The sequence below is a fragment of the Bactrocera oleae genome, chromosome 3 (assembly GCF_042242935.1).
Source record: "Bactrocera oleae isolate idBacOlea1 chromosome 3, idBacOlea1, whole genome shotgun sequence".
In the NCBI taxonomy this organism is placed as follows: domain Eukaryota; kingdom Metazoa; phylum Arthropoda; class Insecta; order Diptera; family Tephritidae; genus Bactrocera; species Bactrocera oleae.
In genome coordinates this window covers 24,077,039-24,095,819 of record NC_091537.1, presented here as the reverse complement: position 1 = coordinate 24,095,819, position 18,781 = coordinate 24,077,039, and the positions used below count along the sequence as shown (strand labels likewise).

The window sequence follows — 18,781 nt, the reverse complement described above, 5'->3', positions numbered from 1 at the left end:
CTCATGTTTTCGTATATAAACAAACAGATAGCTAAGTCAAATGGATCGAAAATACCCAAGAAAACTTAAATAAAATAAGTATTGTGTAAAAATTTGGTTAAAATTACCAAATTTTCATCAAGTGAACGGTTCTTCTATCAATCAATAAAGTAACAATAAATTGTAAGATATTTTTATCAAATCTGTTGACAAAATTTTGATTGAAACTACAATATCCAATGGTGTTGGAAAATTAGCAGAGCAGTTTTATATACATACATATGTACATACACACAAATGTTATTATTTATATTATATACCTACAGGATGCTGTAGTATGAAGAGCGACAATAGAAAATATATATTAATAAAATAAAACAACATTTTAGTCTTAACTAAGTTTTTCGTCGAAGAGCATTATCGCCGGTAGCTCGCAAATAGTTACATAAATTTCTATATACATAGATACACGCTCCCTAATTTCAATATATAACATATGCTCCCAGTTGATGAGCGATCAGCAGCTGTAGCGGGCAATTGAGAGCACTTGACATTTGTTTGCAAATTTACCGTGTGGTATTAATCTTGAAAATAATAGAAATAAAGTTTACAAAGTGAATATATAAATCAAAGAGAATAGTTCTTAATACCAGCACCTTGAAAGAACCATATTGCCAATATAAAAATCTCAAGTATTTCATTTTCAAAGTGGTGACGAAGCCAAATTCCTTGTACTCAATAGGCCCAGTGTATATAAATTCTACAGACAAAACAACAGTCGCACACACAAGTGGCAAAGACCTTGTTCTACAAGAACATTTAAAGTGAAATTCATATCAAAAAATGTCGCACCTAGGAATTTTCTTTTGGTTGCTAGCCTTTGTGCTAGTCGTTAACACTATACCTGCGTATGCAGGGGTTGCACACGCTCATAAACACGAAAAACATAATAGTAAAGAACGGCTTAAGGATGGAATATATGCTGGACGTGATGCACACCATCATGAAAACGGAGACCATAATGTGGAATTTGACCATGAATCAATAATAGGTGAGTGGAAATTCTATTTTCATAGTTGAAATTTTTTAAATAATCAAATCGAAACAAGTATTTTTCTAAATATTTACTTCAATGTTATTAAAAACATAATATTAGCTCTTAACCAATTTTTTTAAAAATATCATACCATTAAATATTCTGCTAGTAATGGAGACATAAAAGCATATAAAGTGCCTTAAAAATTTTAGAATGCCTTTAAATAAAATTTTTTAAAATATAAAATCTTATAATAAATAGTAAACATGACAAATAAAAATTATAAATATGAAAAAAAAAACAACTTGCTGGCTTGGGGAAGTCTTTAAATACATTAGCTTTCTATAATTCTCAACGATTGCTGTTTTAATGCTGTTGGCATTACTAATGTTTTGAGGGACGTGTCAATTGTTTATACACGTGCGTTTCTATTATTTCCGTCTTATTTATGCACAAACATGTTATAGAAGTAATCAAAGAGATAGAATTCTTTAGAATTTTAATTTTACTAAATACAATATTATGTATATATCGTATTTTTCACATTCCTCTTTCAGGCAGCCTAAAAGAAGCAAAGGAATTTGACAAACTTACACCCGAGGAATCCAAAAAGCGATTGCTTGTACTTATAAAGTTAATGGATTTAAATAAGGATGGCTTTGTTGAGCGTCATGAGCTAAAAGCTTGGATTTTAAGGTCTTTTAAGTGAGTTTTATGTTGTTGATTAATGCTTTCATTATCTTCATTCTATTCTAAAAAATCACTAACTTTAAATATTAATATATCACGAATATCACGTGCTCGTAGCTTCCGCTTGCCGGTAAAAATTCAAATTAACTTACATAATTTACATAGCATATATGTAGGTATATCGACCTCACTGAAATGTCGTTGCCCTAATCCTACTTTAATAGAGGTACATACAACTGCACATATAATATAAATGGTTATATACATACATATAGTTGCACGTGTACATAGATCAGCGGGCTTAATACTACTTATGTATTAGTTATTTGTTAAAAGCTTTCTAAGCTCTCAACTGCTTTTAACAATATTCCTTTATTCATTACTTATGGGGTAGGTGTGGTCAGAGACATAAAAAAATTACAATTTTAAAGATTCTTTTTGCCCGAAAATTATTTTATTTTATAGATGTAATATTATAGAATCACAAAATAAGGTTTCGACATGTATTGACAGAAATTAAAAAAAAAATTGATAATTTGAAAAGTAATGGATATTTGCATTGGTCCAGTTCCAACCGAAGCTCCTTGCGGTGACCATCACTAATCCGTGGAGACTCGTCTAAAATCAATCGGACGAAAAAATTAGTTATCTAGTGCTAATTATCGAATAACTAAAAAAATATGTGTCGGATTTACTTCAAATTTTTAGAGAATACTTCTTAGTTATTATACTTTAAGAAAATGCAGAAAAAAAATATTTTTTTAGAAATTGTGGCTACGCCAAATCCCATGTATGTATGTGAATATATGAATGATATTATTAATGCTGTTAGACTTAAATTACGGCACTCAATTACTTTAATTGCAAATTGTTTCAAAACTAACAAAAATTTCAATATATCTAAAAACAAATGTAATACCTTCAATATAACATCTAATAATATCCATTCCTAAAATAAAAACAGAAAACTTGGTGAAGAGGAAGCAGCAGATCGCTTAGAAGAAATCGATGTGGATGGTGATGGAAAGGTCACATGGAAGGAATATCTGAAAGATACTTTCGAAATGGAAAATGAAGACGAAAAAAAGGAATTAATTGATTTTGATAGCTACGATGAAGAGAAAGAAATGATTAAATCAGATAAGGAGCTATTCAATGCGGCAGATTTGAATAAAGATGGCGCATTGGACGCAAAAGAATATGTGCTTTTTTATTCACCAGAAGAACATCCAGAAATGTTGCCAATCGTATTGGAACACACGCTGCGTGAGAAAGATACCAACCATAATGGTGAAATAGATTATGCAGAATACATTGGCAATGCAGGGCAAGATCGTAGCCGCGAATGGTTAGTTGAAGAAAAAGATCGTTTCGATCACTTGGATGAGAATGAAGATGGTCTACTAACCGGTAATGAAGTACTCAACTGGGTGGTGCCAAATAGCGAGGCTATAGCTGCAGATGAGGTCGATCATTTATTTGTATCGACAGATGAAGATCATGATGATCGCTTAAGCTATTTGGAAATACTAAACAATTACGATACATTCGTCGGTAGTGAAGCTACGGATTATGGCGATCATTTACAGAATATAAACCATTTCCTTGACGAGCTATAAGCGGACAAATTAAACAACGGTTTTAATCAAATTTGCGTTTAATGCCATATTATTTTGCGACTCCAAACGCTTGTCTAAACGTACAATAGCAAATTGTGTTTTAGATTTTCGTTTAGAAATTTATATACACAATTATTATTAATTATACACATATGTATATATTTATATACCCAGGCTTAGTGTAGTTTTTATTATTTCTTAATGTTCCTCCGCCTATTTGTATATAAAATAGAATTTTCTAATTATTTATTGTACAGTAATAAGAATCAATAAATTTACCACCACTACTATTGTATATTGCGTTTTAATTATAAAAACAAGAAAAAATATTAACTTCGGTTACATAAAAGCTATAAAACCCTTCACAGACGCATTTTTTGCAGCATAAAAGTGTATAAAAAGATCTGATCGTTCAGTTTGTACGGCAGCTATATGCTGTAGTGGTCCGATCCGAACAATATCTTCGGAGATTTGGAGGGACTAGTTCGTGTATATACAGACGGACATGGCTAAATCGACTCAGCTCGTCACGCTGATCATTTATATATATACTTTATAAGGCCTCCGCCGATCCCTTCTGGGTGTTCCAAACTTAATACAAGTATATCCTGTTCAGGGTATACAAATTCTTTGTTTTAGAAATATAGGTTAAGTCAGCTCACAATATTGGTAACAAATATGTCATGAAGAAAACATAGCTGTGGTAGTGATAAAGAGCCAATGGAACTAAGTTTGCAATGATCAGACATTCTAGATTGTGTATGAAGCACAGATTCTATCGACACAACAACACAACCTTATATTGACTCATGTTTATTATTTTCAATCTAATAATAAATATATTTTCCTTAGTACCCACCTGGATGCATTCAATACAATTAAGATGTTTTCCCGCTTATTTAGACACACATATTGTTCTTTATTAGACATTAATAGCTTTATAATGCGTGTTGTTGAATATTTTTCACATTTGAACAAATAACTTAACTAATTACAACTATTTTCTAAAATTGCTGACTGCCGATGGCGTTTTTATTTTTGCGCAAGCAGTGCAACAATTTTCGTGACTAGAATTCACCCATTTTACTTCCGGTAATTTACATTTTTCAACATTAAAGCCTTGCACATTTGCAAAACGTTCTAACTTTATTTTTAGATGTGCGGAAAAAGATTTGAACTGAAAACGAACGAATTAAAAAGCAACTTTGTAACAGAGATATTCCATAAGAAATGAAATTTTCGTTTGTAAAGCAAACTGATCACAAAGAAAGGACAGGGTAAAGTGTTCTATATTTATTTACTTAAACATAATTTATTTTAGCTTTAAATATCCATACACACTTTGTAAACATTAAAACTTTATTAATCGCAATGCAAATATATATTAATACGATCTTACAAGTTATCACAATATTGCACCGAATAGGCCTTTGTATTTTTGAATTAATTAATTTAAGTTTATTTATATGGAACAAGCATACAAACGTCAGCTATAAGAAAGTAATCGATATGCTTTCACATTAATTTGCAAATATCAATTTCTAGTAAAACCAGAAAAAACGTTAACTTCGGTTGCACCGAAGCTGTAATGGCCTTCACCAATAAAAAAGTTTCCATACAAGAATTTGATTTTGATCGGTCAGTTTGTATGACGGCTATATGTTATAGTGATCTGATCTAAAACTATTTTTGGAGATTGTACTGTTGCCTTGGGCAATAATTCATGTCAAATTTCGTGGAGATACCTTGTTAAAATCAAAAGTTTTGGCCTTGATCGTTCAGTTTGTATGGCAGCTCTATGCTATAGGGGTACCATATAAGGGGCCGACACATGAGCAGTTTCTTGAGAAGAAAACGTGTGCAAAATTTCAGATCGATATCTCAAAAACTGAGGAACTAGCTTGCGTATATACAGTATATACAGACGGACATGCATAAATCGACACAACTCGTCAGGCTGATCACTTATCCATATATAATATATATTTAATAGTCTCCAAAGTTTTCTTCTGTGTGTTACAAACTTCGTGGAAAACTTAATATACCCTGGGTATAAATATATATTTTTTGTCGGAAATCGATTCCAAATTTTATTATAACCAATCTAAAAAAAAACAAAAATGAAATAAAAAAAAGAAGAAATTATTAGAATAATAATACCTACTAAAAGCAATGGAAATGATTGAATAATTCAACTTAGAACATTCTTAAGTGATTAAGATATACATATATAAAATATAAAATAATATATTTGTATATATAAAATATAAAATAATATATTTGTATATATAAAATATAAAAAAACATATATATAATATATGTATGTATACATATTAAATATAAAAAATTATATCTTTTATAGATTAAATTTTACTATATACCTATGCATATATTTTTTTTGATTAATTTGAAATATGTTTTTTTTTTCGTCAAACGCTTATGAGTCATTCTTTCCTTCGTGCCAATTTCTTTCGTTTGCACTCAAGTTTTCCTAAGTTTTTTTTTAATAAATGCAAGCCTAATTATTGTTTTTGTTTACACCTAATATTTATTTATAGTGACTAGCTTTTATTTATAAGCTTCAAATATATGTACATGCCCACGTTTGTATACAATTTGTAGACTTTACAATACACAATCTTTAATAAACAAGTTTACTCGACATTTCCCTGCTCATTTGTATGTGTGTGTTTCAGTATCGAATTTACCATATACTCGAAACAACTGAAATTACAGATTTGCCTATACAAGTATATAAGAAATACTCGTAATTGTATATATCTTGCTATGTACGAGTATGCGTGAGCTTAGTATGGCACGACGAACTTCACGGATTATAAAATTATGCACTAAGATTTATAATATATTTGTGAAAAGTTCTTATTCTTCAGTTTTTCAAACAATATTTCGCTTTAGAAATTAATTAAAATCAAAGTCAAACTCAAATTTTAATCATTAAAATAATTTTAACAATTTAGAAAAATTACTGAATGCGCCTTAAATTATGCACTGACAATTTATTTACGCTTTTCTTCGTTGAGCTTTGTGCTTCAAAGTAGAAAAGTGATAATAAACGCCGTTTTATCGCTAACCAATTAGGTAGTCCGAGCCGTACAAGTAGCTAAACGTTACAAGGCTGGAGATGCTACTAACAAGAAAATGCTCTCGAATGAGATGATGGTGTACCAGGTTGCGTTCTCTTAAACTACCGCTGGTCTTCGTAACTTTGTCTTTCACTTGTATGTGAATTTGAAATTTTTGCCAATGATCTTACTCCCTGTGCGATATTCTATCATTATATATCGTGTTAGTGTGACTGCAGCCTGTTCTCATATATTTTATACGTAATAATATTGCCGATTGCTCATATTCTAATAAGACTTATTTGAAGCAGTTTTAAAAATTCTTTCAAATGTTCTAGCAAAAAAACGACGTACATAGGTATAATTATAAACTATAGTTACAATATTTAATTTGTAAATACACACACACACACACAAATTCACACACACATGTTAGTACCACCGCCCGTATAGTATTATATTACTCCAAATCCCACTTACGCGGTGTCAGTTGCTACAATTTAAAAATCGCATAAAATGTCGTAGTTGTCGACTTGGCGCAGTGGTGCCATATCGTTCACCACTTCGCTCAAATATTGTGTGATGAGTGGCGGCAATTTCAATTTCACCAAATCCTCTCTCGTTTTGACGTGCTTAATAATTTCGGCGCGACAACGATCTTGAAGATTTACAAAATCCCGTCGCGTACATTTGAGAGTCATTTCAGTTTTCGCAGCAGTCGAACAGACAATCGGATATAGCGGTTCCTTGATCTGTATTGATTAATATATGTGTATAGATATTTAAATCCAATCAAATTAATAATACTTACTTACCTTATCTAAACCTCTAAAAGCTACTCCCAAACATTTGCCATCTTTGTAATAGCTGAGCGTACCCTCGATGCCATCAAAGAGCACGCCTATAACTGTGGGATGATTTTCTTTGAAACGTTTAGTGTACAATAGCGCTACACCTTTGTGCCACAGCACACCCTTGTGCGATAGACCCCAGCCATGTTCATTTTCACCGAGCATATTGCGAAAGGAGTTGGCGTGAAGTCCTGCAATGTTCGAAATACGTGAATAGTTTGTACAATTATGTATAGGAAAACAACCGAAATTTAACAACAGAATATTGAAGAGAAAAACGCCCTTAAAGCTCTGTAATGAACTGAAGATCGAGCGTCAAATATTAAATATATTGTAGTATACATAATGTACTACTTGGATATAATTGGAACCAATTAGGGTTCTAACAGCTTATAGCCCTCTTCGAATGTGGAATGTGAAGCTTTATATGCAAATTCGGATGACTTTAGCTTAAGGCTGTTGCACATAATCTAGCCGCCGTATTAATGTATTAAAAACAAAATTGTGGAATTGACTTCTGATGAGATTTAAACTAACGATTTGAGAGTACTATTTTGGGGTCATGGGAATGTCGGTATAATGCTTACGTGCTTGTTTTGTGCCGATACCAAACATAATACTAGTTCCGAAGACACGCTGTGATACATGTAATTCCCAATAGAAGCGGCCATTATTCAGCGGACGCTTGCCCTGTACACCCGCCGTTCCTTTACTCCAATTCGGGTGAAAATGAACTGTGCGATTATTGAGACCACTCAGTACTATTTCCTTCGAACGATGCCGTTTACTCCACGTCCAATTGTCCTCGCAGCCATGCTCCAGCGGCATGACTTTCTTACGTCTCACCAATTGAGAAGAACTTCCACTTCCGCCACTAGCACTTGCATTACCCGCATTTGTGTTGGCCGTCGACGAAATCAGCGTCGGTGTTGATGTGCCACTTAACGGTTCGTTAATCCTTGCGTCCAATTGGGCTGATGAGTTTAACGAATTATTGTCGTCATCCGAGGACATTTTTTTTCTTTCACGTTACAACTTATGTATGTACGTCAAGATGATTGTGATTAAATTGTTGAATTTAAGAACAATCGATTTCAGTGCCACGTAGCACTTTTGTAGTGTTCTACTGTTACTACTAAGGTCACTACTTGACAGTTTAGATTCTCGAAATCAAGAACCCTGCAAGCGGAATGCGTTTTTGTTTTTCTGACATTTAAGTAGTCTAGTCACTGTTGTCTGACGAAAAGAAGGTCACTTCCGGTTGTTTCGTATTCTACACACCTGCAAAAGCACTTTGCTTCGTTCGCCTGCACCTGTATAACGGTAAACGTTTAGTTACATATACATTCATCTAGAATCACCGCTATCACATCTTACACGTTTGACCCACTCGGTACAAGTCCTTTGTTTGAGAACCCTTTTGTGTTGTTGCGTCTTCTTGGTTGTCGATATTTTCAATTCCCTCTGTTCGCTTGTTGCCGGTTAACTGCTAATATGTGTTGTTTAACTAGATACTACACTAGAAAGTGAGAAAGGTTATAAAATATATTTACTAAAAATGATTACTAAAATATTTTGCAGAATACGAGTAAACAAAATAAAAAAACCGACAAATACGATTTTGAGGAAACAAAAATATTTCATTCATTCGTACATTCACCTATACATACAAAAAAGTGTATTTTCGTTGATGGAAAATAATTGGTGTGCTCAAATAATGAAAATTATTTGCTGGGTTTTATCAGATTTTTATACCCGAGCACGATTTTTTGCTGCGGAGAAGTTTGCATGGGTGCGCCATCTTCAACATAATCAAACAAAGAATCATTCTTTAAAACCGTTTTAAGGTCCGAGAAGTAAATATGGAACGATGTCGTCTAGGATGTACGAGTAGTCAAATTTTTGGGGTTTTAAAGCCTAGAAATTTGGATAATTTTCTAGAGCCAGGAGAAAAGCAAATGAAGTGCCGGAACTCACTTTTTTTCTAGAACAGGTGTAAATAGACTCAAAGGTCCTTAAAAGTATGCTTTAGAACAATACATAACTACTTAACTATACTCGTATTATTAACAGAATTGGTTATCGTGAAATTGTCAGTAAGAAATTTATAAATTCGGAAACAATCATACCGATTTCAGCCTATACTTGGCTCTCACAATATATTTGGGAAAAATTGAGAATTTATCGAAAACAAGGGTCAGTAATTAGTTCTGCTGCTTCTCATATTATTATGCAGGGTTAGATCGAGATTTTCGTTGTTGGCCGGAACTGGGATCGAAACCTGGATCTGTACATGTCTTACATACTTCGGCGACTGCTTCTTAAGAACTACTCCGAAAAAAACGTACTGTCTTTATGCTCTGATATTATTTCAAAAGCATTCAAAACATAAAAATGTTAAAGCAACATTGGAGATGTGGAACGTATTCCATCGTAACGGTGAAATGGCACCAAGGAACAGGGCAAATTGAACTTCTTGCAGAAGCAAATGTTAATAAATATTTTTGGGTTAAGACAAAAACAAATCAAAATCATTCCAGCATATTCTCCTTCTCGAAAATGTCATAGTGGAAGACAAATATTATGTACATTCCTATACATATAGGTATGTATGTACGTATGTATGTGCGCACTTACTCACCCGTATTTTATGTTTTTTTTTTTGTTTTGTTATGTCATTTAAAGGTAGGTTGTTGTTATTGTGGATGTCTTTGCTGTTGCTAGTTCTAGTTCTACAGCTAAACTTGGGGACAATTCTTCGACAGATACCGGTTCCTCAACACCATAATATGCAACACTTTCTATAGAGGTCGCTAGACCAGAGTCCGTAGTATCGATATCAGAGAGCGAACCATTTACATTGTACACAGAAGCGAAGGGTGATTGGTAGCCGCTAGATGAATTTGAAGTGGACGTATCCCACAATGGACTGCCACTACTGGAACTACTACTGCTACTATTGTTGCCGGCGTTTCTTGCCCTCATGAACTCCTCATATTGCTGTCGCCTCAAATACTGCCTTTGAAGCTGATATTGTTTTTGCATTGAGTTTTGCTGCTGCTCTTGTTGTTGTAGTGTTTGATGTTGTCGTGAAGTGGTGGCAGTCAATCGATTTTTCAAATTTTGCCTTAATTCACGACTTACTTTACGCTGCTGTCGTCGTTGCGCCCATGTTTCCTCCAACGTCGTCGAAGTGCTGCCGCCGCAGAGTGGCTGCCAGAAGCGTGGTCGATTCTCTATCGATAGGTAGCCACTAGATTGCTGTATCTGTTTCTTGTGTGCCTTCTGTATTTCCAATTTTTGCAGATGAAAATGATGACAACAATAACCCTGCGGACTGTTAGCGCAAAAACGACAAGCCTCAGCTAAAATGCCTCCAGCACCATCTGGCTCACCACTACATGTGGACAGATTGTTTCGTTTGCGTGGCTGTTTGTTGGTCTCTAAGCATCCAGTATGGTATTGCTCTAGCAGTAGCTTGCGTGTCGCAGCTGAGGACGTCTCAGCGGCTTCCTTAAGTAGACGTGAATTCTTTGGATTGATCCATCGATCGTGTATATACAGGACAAGACGTTGACAGTATAGACATAGTGATTGAAACAATAATAACAAAACGATAATCATATATGATTGAAGTTTGCGTGCGGACTAGAACGCGAACCCGACTTAGAAGCTGTTGAGGTGGCGATGTGGAGAATCAATTTTTTGAATAACGAAATTTCTGACTGAATAATTTTCAGCCCACAGCGCTGACAACTGACTGCACTCTGCTGTTGTTACTGCAGACATAAGGTTTTCTTGAATTTTTGTACTGTCTGCGGAGTTGATTGCTGGTGATGGTGGTAGTGCAGTCGGTGTAAACTTTAGGTGAGCCTGGGATGTGTTGATTTTTTTGTCGAATTTGTGGTGGTGAATTTTTCTTAACTTCTGGGGTTGATTTTTACGTTTGACTCAATTTTTCAGTGCTTTTAACTTATTGGATTTTTTTATTTATGCACATTTGTATATATTTTCATTAGAATGAAGTACTGGAAACGCGAAACTGAACTTTTATTTTTCAACTTCAACTAAACGAAAGACTTACTGTATAACTAAATGTAAAATTTTCAATGAATTTACTATTTTCATTTGATATTATTCTTGCACGAACACTTATCGACTCGGCGCTCACTCGCTCCTTAGTTCGTTAGCTCGTCTGTATTACTCCATTCTTGCCCGACTTCTGTCAGCCGTCTGCACTGCTCAAGTGCGCGTAGGCCGCCCAGCAACCCCCTTTTCGCGTCGAATTTTCCAGTCTGTCATGCAATCGTCCATCCAACCCCGTTTGACGTTTCCACTAACGTTCCCCGTAGTCCCTTTTGTATTTTCCACCCCCAATTAGACTAGTTAATATCTCGCCAGATTACAAATGTACATATTTGCCAGATATAAAGTTGTTTAGTAGTATGTGTGTTTCCTTCTATTTGCCGTTTTATTAAACTTTATTGTATTCTTTGTTTTGTTACTGGTTTTCGCGTTCCCCCAACTTATCATTCTTTAGTTTCGTTCATTCATTGCACTTGAAACGAAAAGTTGTCGTGCTATTTGTGCACGTGGAGAGGGCGCAAGTGTCTCGCGTGCTTTCATCCCTAAAGCATTTACGTTTTTAGATGTGTTAAATTACGTTTGTAGATGTGTTGAATGTTGCACAAACATATATACATATATAAGTATGTATATATAAATATGTAAATTTACTTCAAGCAAGCGCCCGTGCGATAGTTATATTGTCGCCCGCATTTTTGGCACGTTTATCAGAAACAGATATCAGTTAGTTATATGCAGGTGTGTATGTATGTACATGTACATATATTTAAGTTCATTCATATAAAAGTGAGGCAATATTCGTTTTTGTTAAAATTGAACATATAATACCGAAGTCTCACTTCGTTGAACTTTCTTTTTCTGCTGAAAGAGTAAAAACTACACGCTCTAATATGATAGTAATAGTACTCGTAGTTATACTCTAAACAGGGTAAGTTGGTCACACCCAAAAGTAAACGTCAGAGACCCTATAAAGTGTATATATAAATTATCATCGTGACGAGCTGAGTTGGTTTAGCCATGTCTGCCTGTCTGTCTGTCCGTCTGCCTGTGTATATGCAAACTAGTTGCTCAGTTTTCGAGATATCGATTTGAAATTTTGTCCAAAAATCTGGCCGTTATCGGACCACTATAGCATATAGCTGTCATACAAACTGAACGATCGGAATAAAGGGCTTGTATGGAAGGCTTTTTCATTTGACGAGATATCTTCACAAAATTTGGCATGGGTTATTGCCTAAGGCAATGATGCGATCTCGTAAAAATTGTTCAGATCGAGTCACTATTGCATATAGCTTCCATTAAAATTGACCGATCAAAGTTTTTGTAAGGAATCTTTTGGTATTATAGCCTTCTGCAACCGAAGTTACCGTTTTTCTTGTTTTTATTTGAAACAAATCTATATTTTTATTACAAAACAAGAAAAACTTTAACTTCATCTACACCGAAGCTATAATACTCTTCACAGCAGAATTTCTTTTAGCAACTGTATTTAGACATACTTAAATCTAAAAACGTTACCGGTTTACGGTTCGCATCCAATGAAAAGGTTGGGTTAGGTTAGGTTATTCTGGCTGGCTTTCACGCCATACCAGAACTTACAAGGCCTATGCAATGCCAGATGGAGGTTCATTTTTAATACCAGCTGAAGTTTACGTCGTGCAAGACGTTAAAGCTTTTTGCGCAGTAGAGACTCGATATTTAATTCGGATACTTCATCCAGTCCCTTGAACTGCGAAGCTCCTAGAAATCTAAGCCGAATTCTAGATAAGGACGGACATAAGCAGAGGAGGTGTTTCAGCGTCTCTTTCTACATGTGTCATCGCTAATATTGACTATACGGCTCCCATGTGATGCCGATTTGATGATGATAATTGTGACCTGTGACTGCCCTTGTGGACTGGAACCCAGTATATATGTGTTGATCGCAAAGACTTCTGTCTGAAAGATACTGCAGTATTCCGGCAGCTTGAAGAGTCGCCTGAGATCTAGCTCTGCGAAATAGATCCTGGCGTCCACTCCATTAGCCATTTTTTATCCGTCCGTGTAGATGTTGAAAGTTCCGCCATCCACCCTCTTTTAGTGTGACTTGAAACCTTCTCTCCTAGATAGAGTGTAAGGGTATATGGTCTATTTTATCCACCGACCACTAACCTATAGAGCTATGACCAAATATCCCTGATTAAAATTCACCTAGCACCGCCCATATTGCGGCTGATTTCGCTGCCGAGCTTTCCACTGCAATGTCAGGTGGTGACAGGTTGAGCAACCTTTCAAGTTCAGCCGTTGGAGTGGTTCTTTGTGCTCCCGTTAAGAGGAGAGCAGCACGTATATATTTTCATTCCAACTGTTTTTGGTAGAAGATTTTGCTGAAAGCGGTCCACCAAAACCAAGCACCGTAAAGTAAGGTTTGCTTGACTAGCGCTTTGTAAAACCAGTCCACAAAGACACTGTCACCATGTCAGTTTGCTGTTCAAAATTACTCCCAGGTACTTGGTATGATCCTTAGTAGTTAACTCTTCTCCGTTGAGTATCGGAGGTTTCCATGAAGGGATCTTCGAACTCCTTGTAAAGAATGCCATATCTATTCGCTATTCATCACTCTCATATAACTGCCATACAAGCACAATAATCGGAATCAAGTTTTTGCATGGAAAAGTTTTCTATTTAACAAAATATCTTCACAATTATAGTGTTACAATGGAAACCAACGGTATAATCTCCGAAGAAATTTTTCAGATCGGTCTACTCTAGCTCTTTTATTTGACGATATATTTACACGAAATTTGGTATGGGTTATTATTTAAGGCAACGGTACAACCTCCGCAAAAATTATTCAGATCGGACCACTGGAGTATATAGATTCCATTCAAAAATAACGATCAAAATCAAGCTCTTGTAAGAAAAACTTTTTTGTTGCACAAGATATCTTCAAAATGTGGCACAGATTATTGTTCAATGCAACGGTACAATCTTCGAACAAATTTTTCAGATCGGATTACTATAGCATATAGCTGTCATACAAACTTATAGATCAAAATTAAATTCTTGTATGGAAGCTTTTTTATTTGTGAAGGGTATTATAGTTTTGGTGCAGCCGTAGCTAAGGTGTTTTTTTTTTTTTCTTCTTTTTTTTTTATACTCTCGCAACCTGTTGCTACAGAGTATAATAGTTTTGTTCACCTAACGGTTGTTTGTATCACCTAAAACTAATCGAGTTAGATATAGGGTTATATATATATAAATGATCAGGATGAAGAGACGAGTTGAAATCCGGGTGACTGTCTGTCCGTCCGTGCAAGCTGTAACTTGAGTAAAAATTTAGATATCTTTATGAAACTTCGCAGACATGTTTCTTGGTACCGTGAGTAGCTTGGTATTGCAGATGGGCGTAATCGGACCACTGCCACGCCCACAAAACGACATTAATCAAAAAAAAAATTGCCATAACTAAGCTCCGCAATTAGATACAAGACTTTTATTTGGTACACAGGATCACATTAAGGAGGGGCATCTGCAGTTACAATTTTTTTTTTTAAGTGGGCGTGGTCCCGCCTCTAATAGGTTTAATGTGCATATCTCCTAAACCGCTAATTCTATAATAAAAAAATTCACTGGAAGCAAATTTTTTTAGCATTTCTATTGACGGTGGGAAAATAGTTGAAATCGGGTCGCAACTCCGCCCACTCCCCATATAACGGTACTGTTAAAAACTACTAAAAGCGCGATAAATCAAGCACTAAACACGCCAGAGACATTAAATTTTATCTCTGGGATGGTATGAGATGACTTTATAGGAACCGCGTTCAAAATTGGTCAGTGGGCGTGGCACCGCCCACTTTTAGGTGAAAACCCATATCTTGGGATCTGCTTAACCGATTTCAACCAAATTCGGTGCATAACGTTCTTTTCATATTTCTATGTTATATTGCGAAAATGGGCGAAATCGGACTACAACCACGCCTATTTCCCATATAACACCATTTTCAATTCCATCTGATTCTTTCACTTTCCACTATGCATATCAAGCAACAATGATTATATCGGGGTAAAACTTTGCGTGAATAATACCTTTAAAGTATGCCACCTTGTGACCAAAAATTGTCTAAATCGAACCAAAACTGTTCAAGCCCCTAAGTACTAAATATGTGGACCTATAGTTGACCTTCTACCGAAAATATCAGCCAATCCACAAAGAAATCTCAAACGAGTATACCATTTGACTTTGCGAGAGTATAAATTTCGCATTTTCGCAATATAACATAGAAATATGAAAAGAACGTTATGCACCGAATTTGGTTGAAATCGGTTAAGCAGATCCCAAGATATGGGTTTTCACCTAAAAGTGGGCGGTGCGACGCCCACTGACCAATTTTGAACGCGGTTTCTATAAAGTAATTTCATACCATCCCAGAGATAAAATTTAATGTCTCTGGCGTGTTTAGTGCTTGGTTTATCGCGCTTTTAGTATTTTTTTAACAGTACCGTTATATGGGGAGTGGGTGGGCTTGTCACCTGATTTCACCCCTTTTCACACCGTCAATAGAGGTGCTAAAAACATTTGCTCCTAGTGAATTTGGTTATTATAAGTTTAGCGGTTTAGGAGATATGCGCATTAAACCTATTAGGGGCGGGACCACGCCCACTTTAGAAACATTTTAACTGCAGATGCCCCTCCCTAATGTGATCCTGTGTACCAAATAACAGTCTAGTATCTCATTGCGGAGCTTAGTTATGGCAATTTATTTGTTTTTGATTAATGGCGTTTTGTGGGCGTGGCAGTGGTCCGATTACGCCCATCTGCAATACCAACCGTCTCACGGTACCAAGAAACATGTCTACCAAGTTTCATAAAGATATCTAAATTTTTAATCAAGTTACAGCTTGCACGGACGGACAGACAGTCCCACGGATTTCAACTCGTCTCTTCACCCTGATCATTTATATATATATAACCCTATATCTAACTCGATTAGTTTTAGGTGATACAAACAGCCGTTAGGTGAACAAAACTATTATACTCTGTTATACGAGAGTATAATAACAATAAATTTGTTTTGTTTTGAAACAGCATCAAAATCAACGCATTATACTGCTACGTATCCATATTATGCACTTTAAATTCATTTGTCAATTTAAATACAATAAATATTATTACTTCACAACAAATTTCCAAAATACTTTAGTTTCGTTTGAAGAGCAAAATCTTGTCATACTTTTCTATGTATTTGCATTACTAATGAAGCTTACAAGCCTTTACCATAAGTGTTTGCTCATTGTTTTATAAGAGACAAACGTACTTGTCTATCAATCTAATGCACACGTCCAAGTCTCTGGATCGGTTGCCGAGAATTTACTAAAAGCTATGATCAAAGCTTTCCAACAGATAAAGGTGTCTAAAGAGGTTACTCTTCAAACCCACGTATCTGTGCCAGTCGACAAACCAGTCGGCGAAGTGAATGAACTGCAAAGCCAGAGAATTTCATGTTCTCTAGGTGGAGGTCTCTGTAGTTCGCACTGTCGTTTGTTGGGACATATCAGAGGAGGATACTGCAATTCTAGACAAGTCTGCATATGCCGTTAAAATTAACGAATTTAATCATTTATGCTGTGTATGTATGTGCTACATACATACTCGTACATGTATTTGTATGGACTTACCTTTAATGAACTTTCTATTACAAAGTGTATTTGATTTAATGCAATTACTAATTACAAAGCAGTTTTATTTTGTTTTAACATTTTTGACACAAATTACACAGTTTTGAGGTATCTCGTTGCTGTATGGAGGATAAGGGAGTTTGGATCCGATTTTAATTATTTTCATTGCGGAAACCTATACACCATGTTTAGTAAAAATTACTTTATAGGATCAGCGAGAGATATGGTTATAAGTTTTTAATTTCGAATATGTTAATAATTAACCGTTAAATGAACAAAACTGGTGTCTAGGACTATATGTAACTGATTCGCTCTCAAAAATGGCAAGAGTACTTATCATGTTAACTAGGCATCTATATTTTCCTTAATTTTTCGTACAATTTCAATATTGCCTATGTGCGCGTCAGTAAAAAGATGCAATATAATATATATAATATATTCTGAAGTCCTATCGGATTGCTGTTTTGAACAAATGCACTAAATATTTCCTTATATTACAAATGACTTGTAGTTGGGAAACGACGGATCCCATAGTGACAACAGATACCCTACAATGTGCTTCCATTAACCAAAGAAATACATTTGTATGAATTAATGTTGATCAATCGGGACTACAACCGATTTCGCCAATTTTCGCACCGTAACATGAGAATGTTATTTGGTTAAAATTAATCGAGATATGGGATTGCACTTAACTACTTCCCATATAACACAGTTTTAAATTCCATTACTTTTCAGTATGCAAATCAAGCATTAGCTATTGTATAGATATCGCATTTGTGGATCCCAGTTCCTTCCAGTTGACTTTATACCGCATATGTCGGTCAATAAGTGAGTTATGTTATTGCAATTGAGAGAGCGTGTTTTTTCAATAACAGTGTATCTTTGTGTATAAAATGGAGAAAATCGGGTGAAAACTTTCCCTAGCCCCAATTTAACTAATACCAGGATTTTTGAACATCTGGTTGACTCTACTGTTACTCTTTATAAATATATTGGCTATGGCATGTGAGGTATTTTAATGAATTACAATTAAACCATTTAGTGAAATTAAGTGTATAGGCCTTCTTAAAAATTATATGACTTAGCATTGAATATGAATGAAATTGGCCTAAACTTTAGTCCAAACCTTATATCCCTAATAAATTCAATTTTGATTCTTTGGTTGACGTTTTTCACATCAACACAATATATTAAATTTATCATCTTTGGTCACTATGGCCAGATACTTGATTAATACCTATTTTAAAATACAATATATTTTGCTGACGGGAAGTAAAATATTACTATAAAACGAATTGAGTTTATAACGTATAATATACATATTTTACAGATATCACGGTCCCACTCTTCATTATATATCCGAAGCAATATTCCAACCTCACCAAGGGAAATCATTATATACGAGTATATCAAATTGGTCTTGCGGAAAGGCCTATGTCGCCAATGCTGATACAGTAAATTGGATTAATGAGATATCTCATATATTTGCTGACATAAAAAGTCAGTCTAAAAGAGAGATACCTTCATATTTGGTACATATGCTGTATAGGGCCAAGGTATGGACCAATTTCGATTATTTTTAATTTTTGTATTCTAAACATGTCGGTTGCTTGAGCTACCTATTATAAAGGCAATCAAGCTGATGGCATTCCATCGAAAGAGGGCGTTATTATATTCTAATCTAATATAATTTCTAATGCGGGGTAACCTTATTAAAATTTAACGTTTCTGTGGTAATAAGTAGTTAAAGTGTTTTTTTACAAATTAGTTGATCGA

General features: G+C 34.9%; 3 protein-coding genes across 5 annotated transcripts; 1 reads left to right on the top strand and 2 right to left on the bottom strand.

Moving 5' to 3' along the window:
* Positions 1–15: 15 nt before the first annotated feature.
* LOC106625397 (reticulocalbin-2) lies at positions 16–3,619 on the top strand. The gene is made up of 3 exons (XM_070106287.1): positions 16–1,030; positions 1,573–1,720; positions 2,670–3,619. The coding sequence occupies exons 1-3, from the start codon at positions 823–825 to the stop codon at positions 3,322–3,324; spliced, it is 1,011 nt and encodes a 336-aa protein (XP_069962388.1). The 5' UTR covers positions 16–822; the 3' UTR covers positions 3,325–3,619.
* Positions 3,620–4,219: 600 nt separating this feature from the next.
* SP555 (SPRY domain-containing SOCS box protein SP555) lies at positions 4,220–8,277 on the bottom strand. Its single transcript, XM_036373819.2, has 3 exons — positions 7,846–8,277; positions 7,223–7,449; positions 4,220–7,159 (listed from the first exon to the last, which is right to left on the bottom strand). Exons 1-3 carry the CDS (start codon positions 8,270–8,272, stop codon positions 6,908–6,910), a joined length of 906 nt encoding a protein of 301 aa, XP_036229712.2. The 5' UTR covers positions 8,273–8,277; the 3' UTR covers positions 4,220–6,907.
* A 410-nt stretch (positions 8,278–8,687) lies between these two features.
* LOC106625398 (uncharacterized) lies at positions 8,688–11,625 on the bottom strand. 3 transcript variants are annotated; one of them, XM_014245217.3, is made up of 3 exons: positions 11,343–11,624; positions 9,900–11,286; positions 8,688–8,777 (listed from the first exon to the last, which is right to left on the bottom strand). In XM_014245217.3, exon 2 carries the CDS (start codon positions 10,880–10,882, stop codon positions 9,938–9,940), a length of 945 nt encoding a protein of 314 aa, XP_014100692.2. In that variant the 5' UTR covers positions 10,883–11,286; positions 11,343–11,624; the 3' UTR covers positions 8,688–8,777; positions 9,900–9,937. The 3 variants fall into 3 exon arrangements, with proteins under 3 accessions (XP_014100692.2, XP_069962387.1, XP_069962386.1); XM_070106286.1 differs by having other exon boundaries at positions 8,688–8,772; positions 9,900–11,625; XM_070106285.1 differs by having other exon boundaries at positions 9,900–11,624.
* Positions 11,626–18,781: the final 7,156 nt, after the last annotated feature.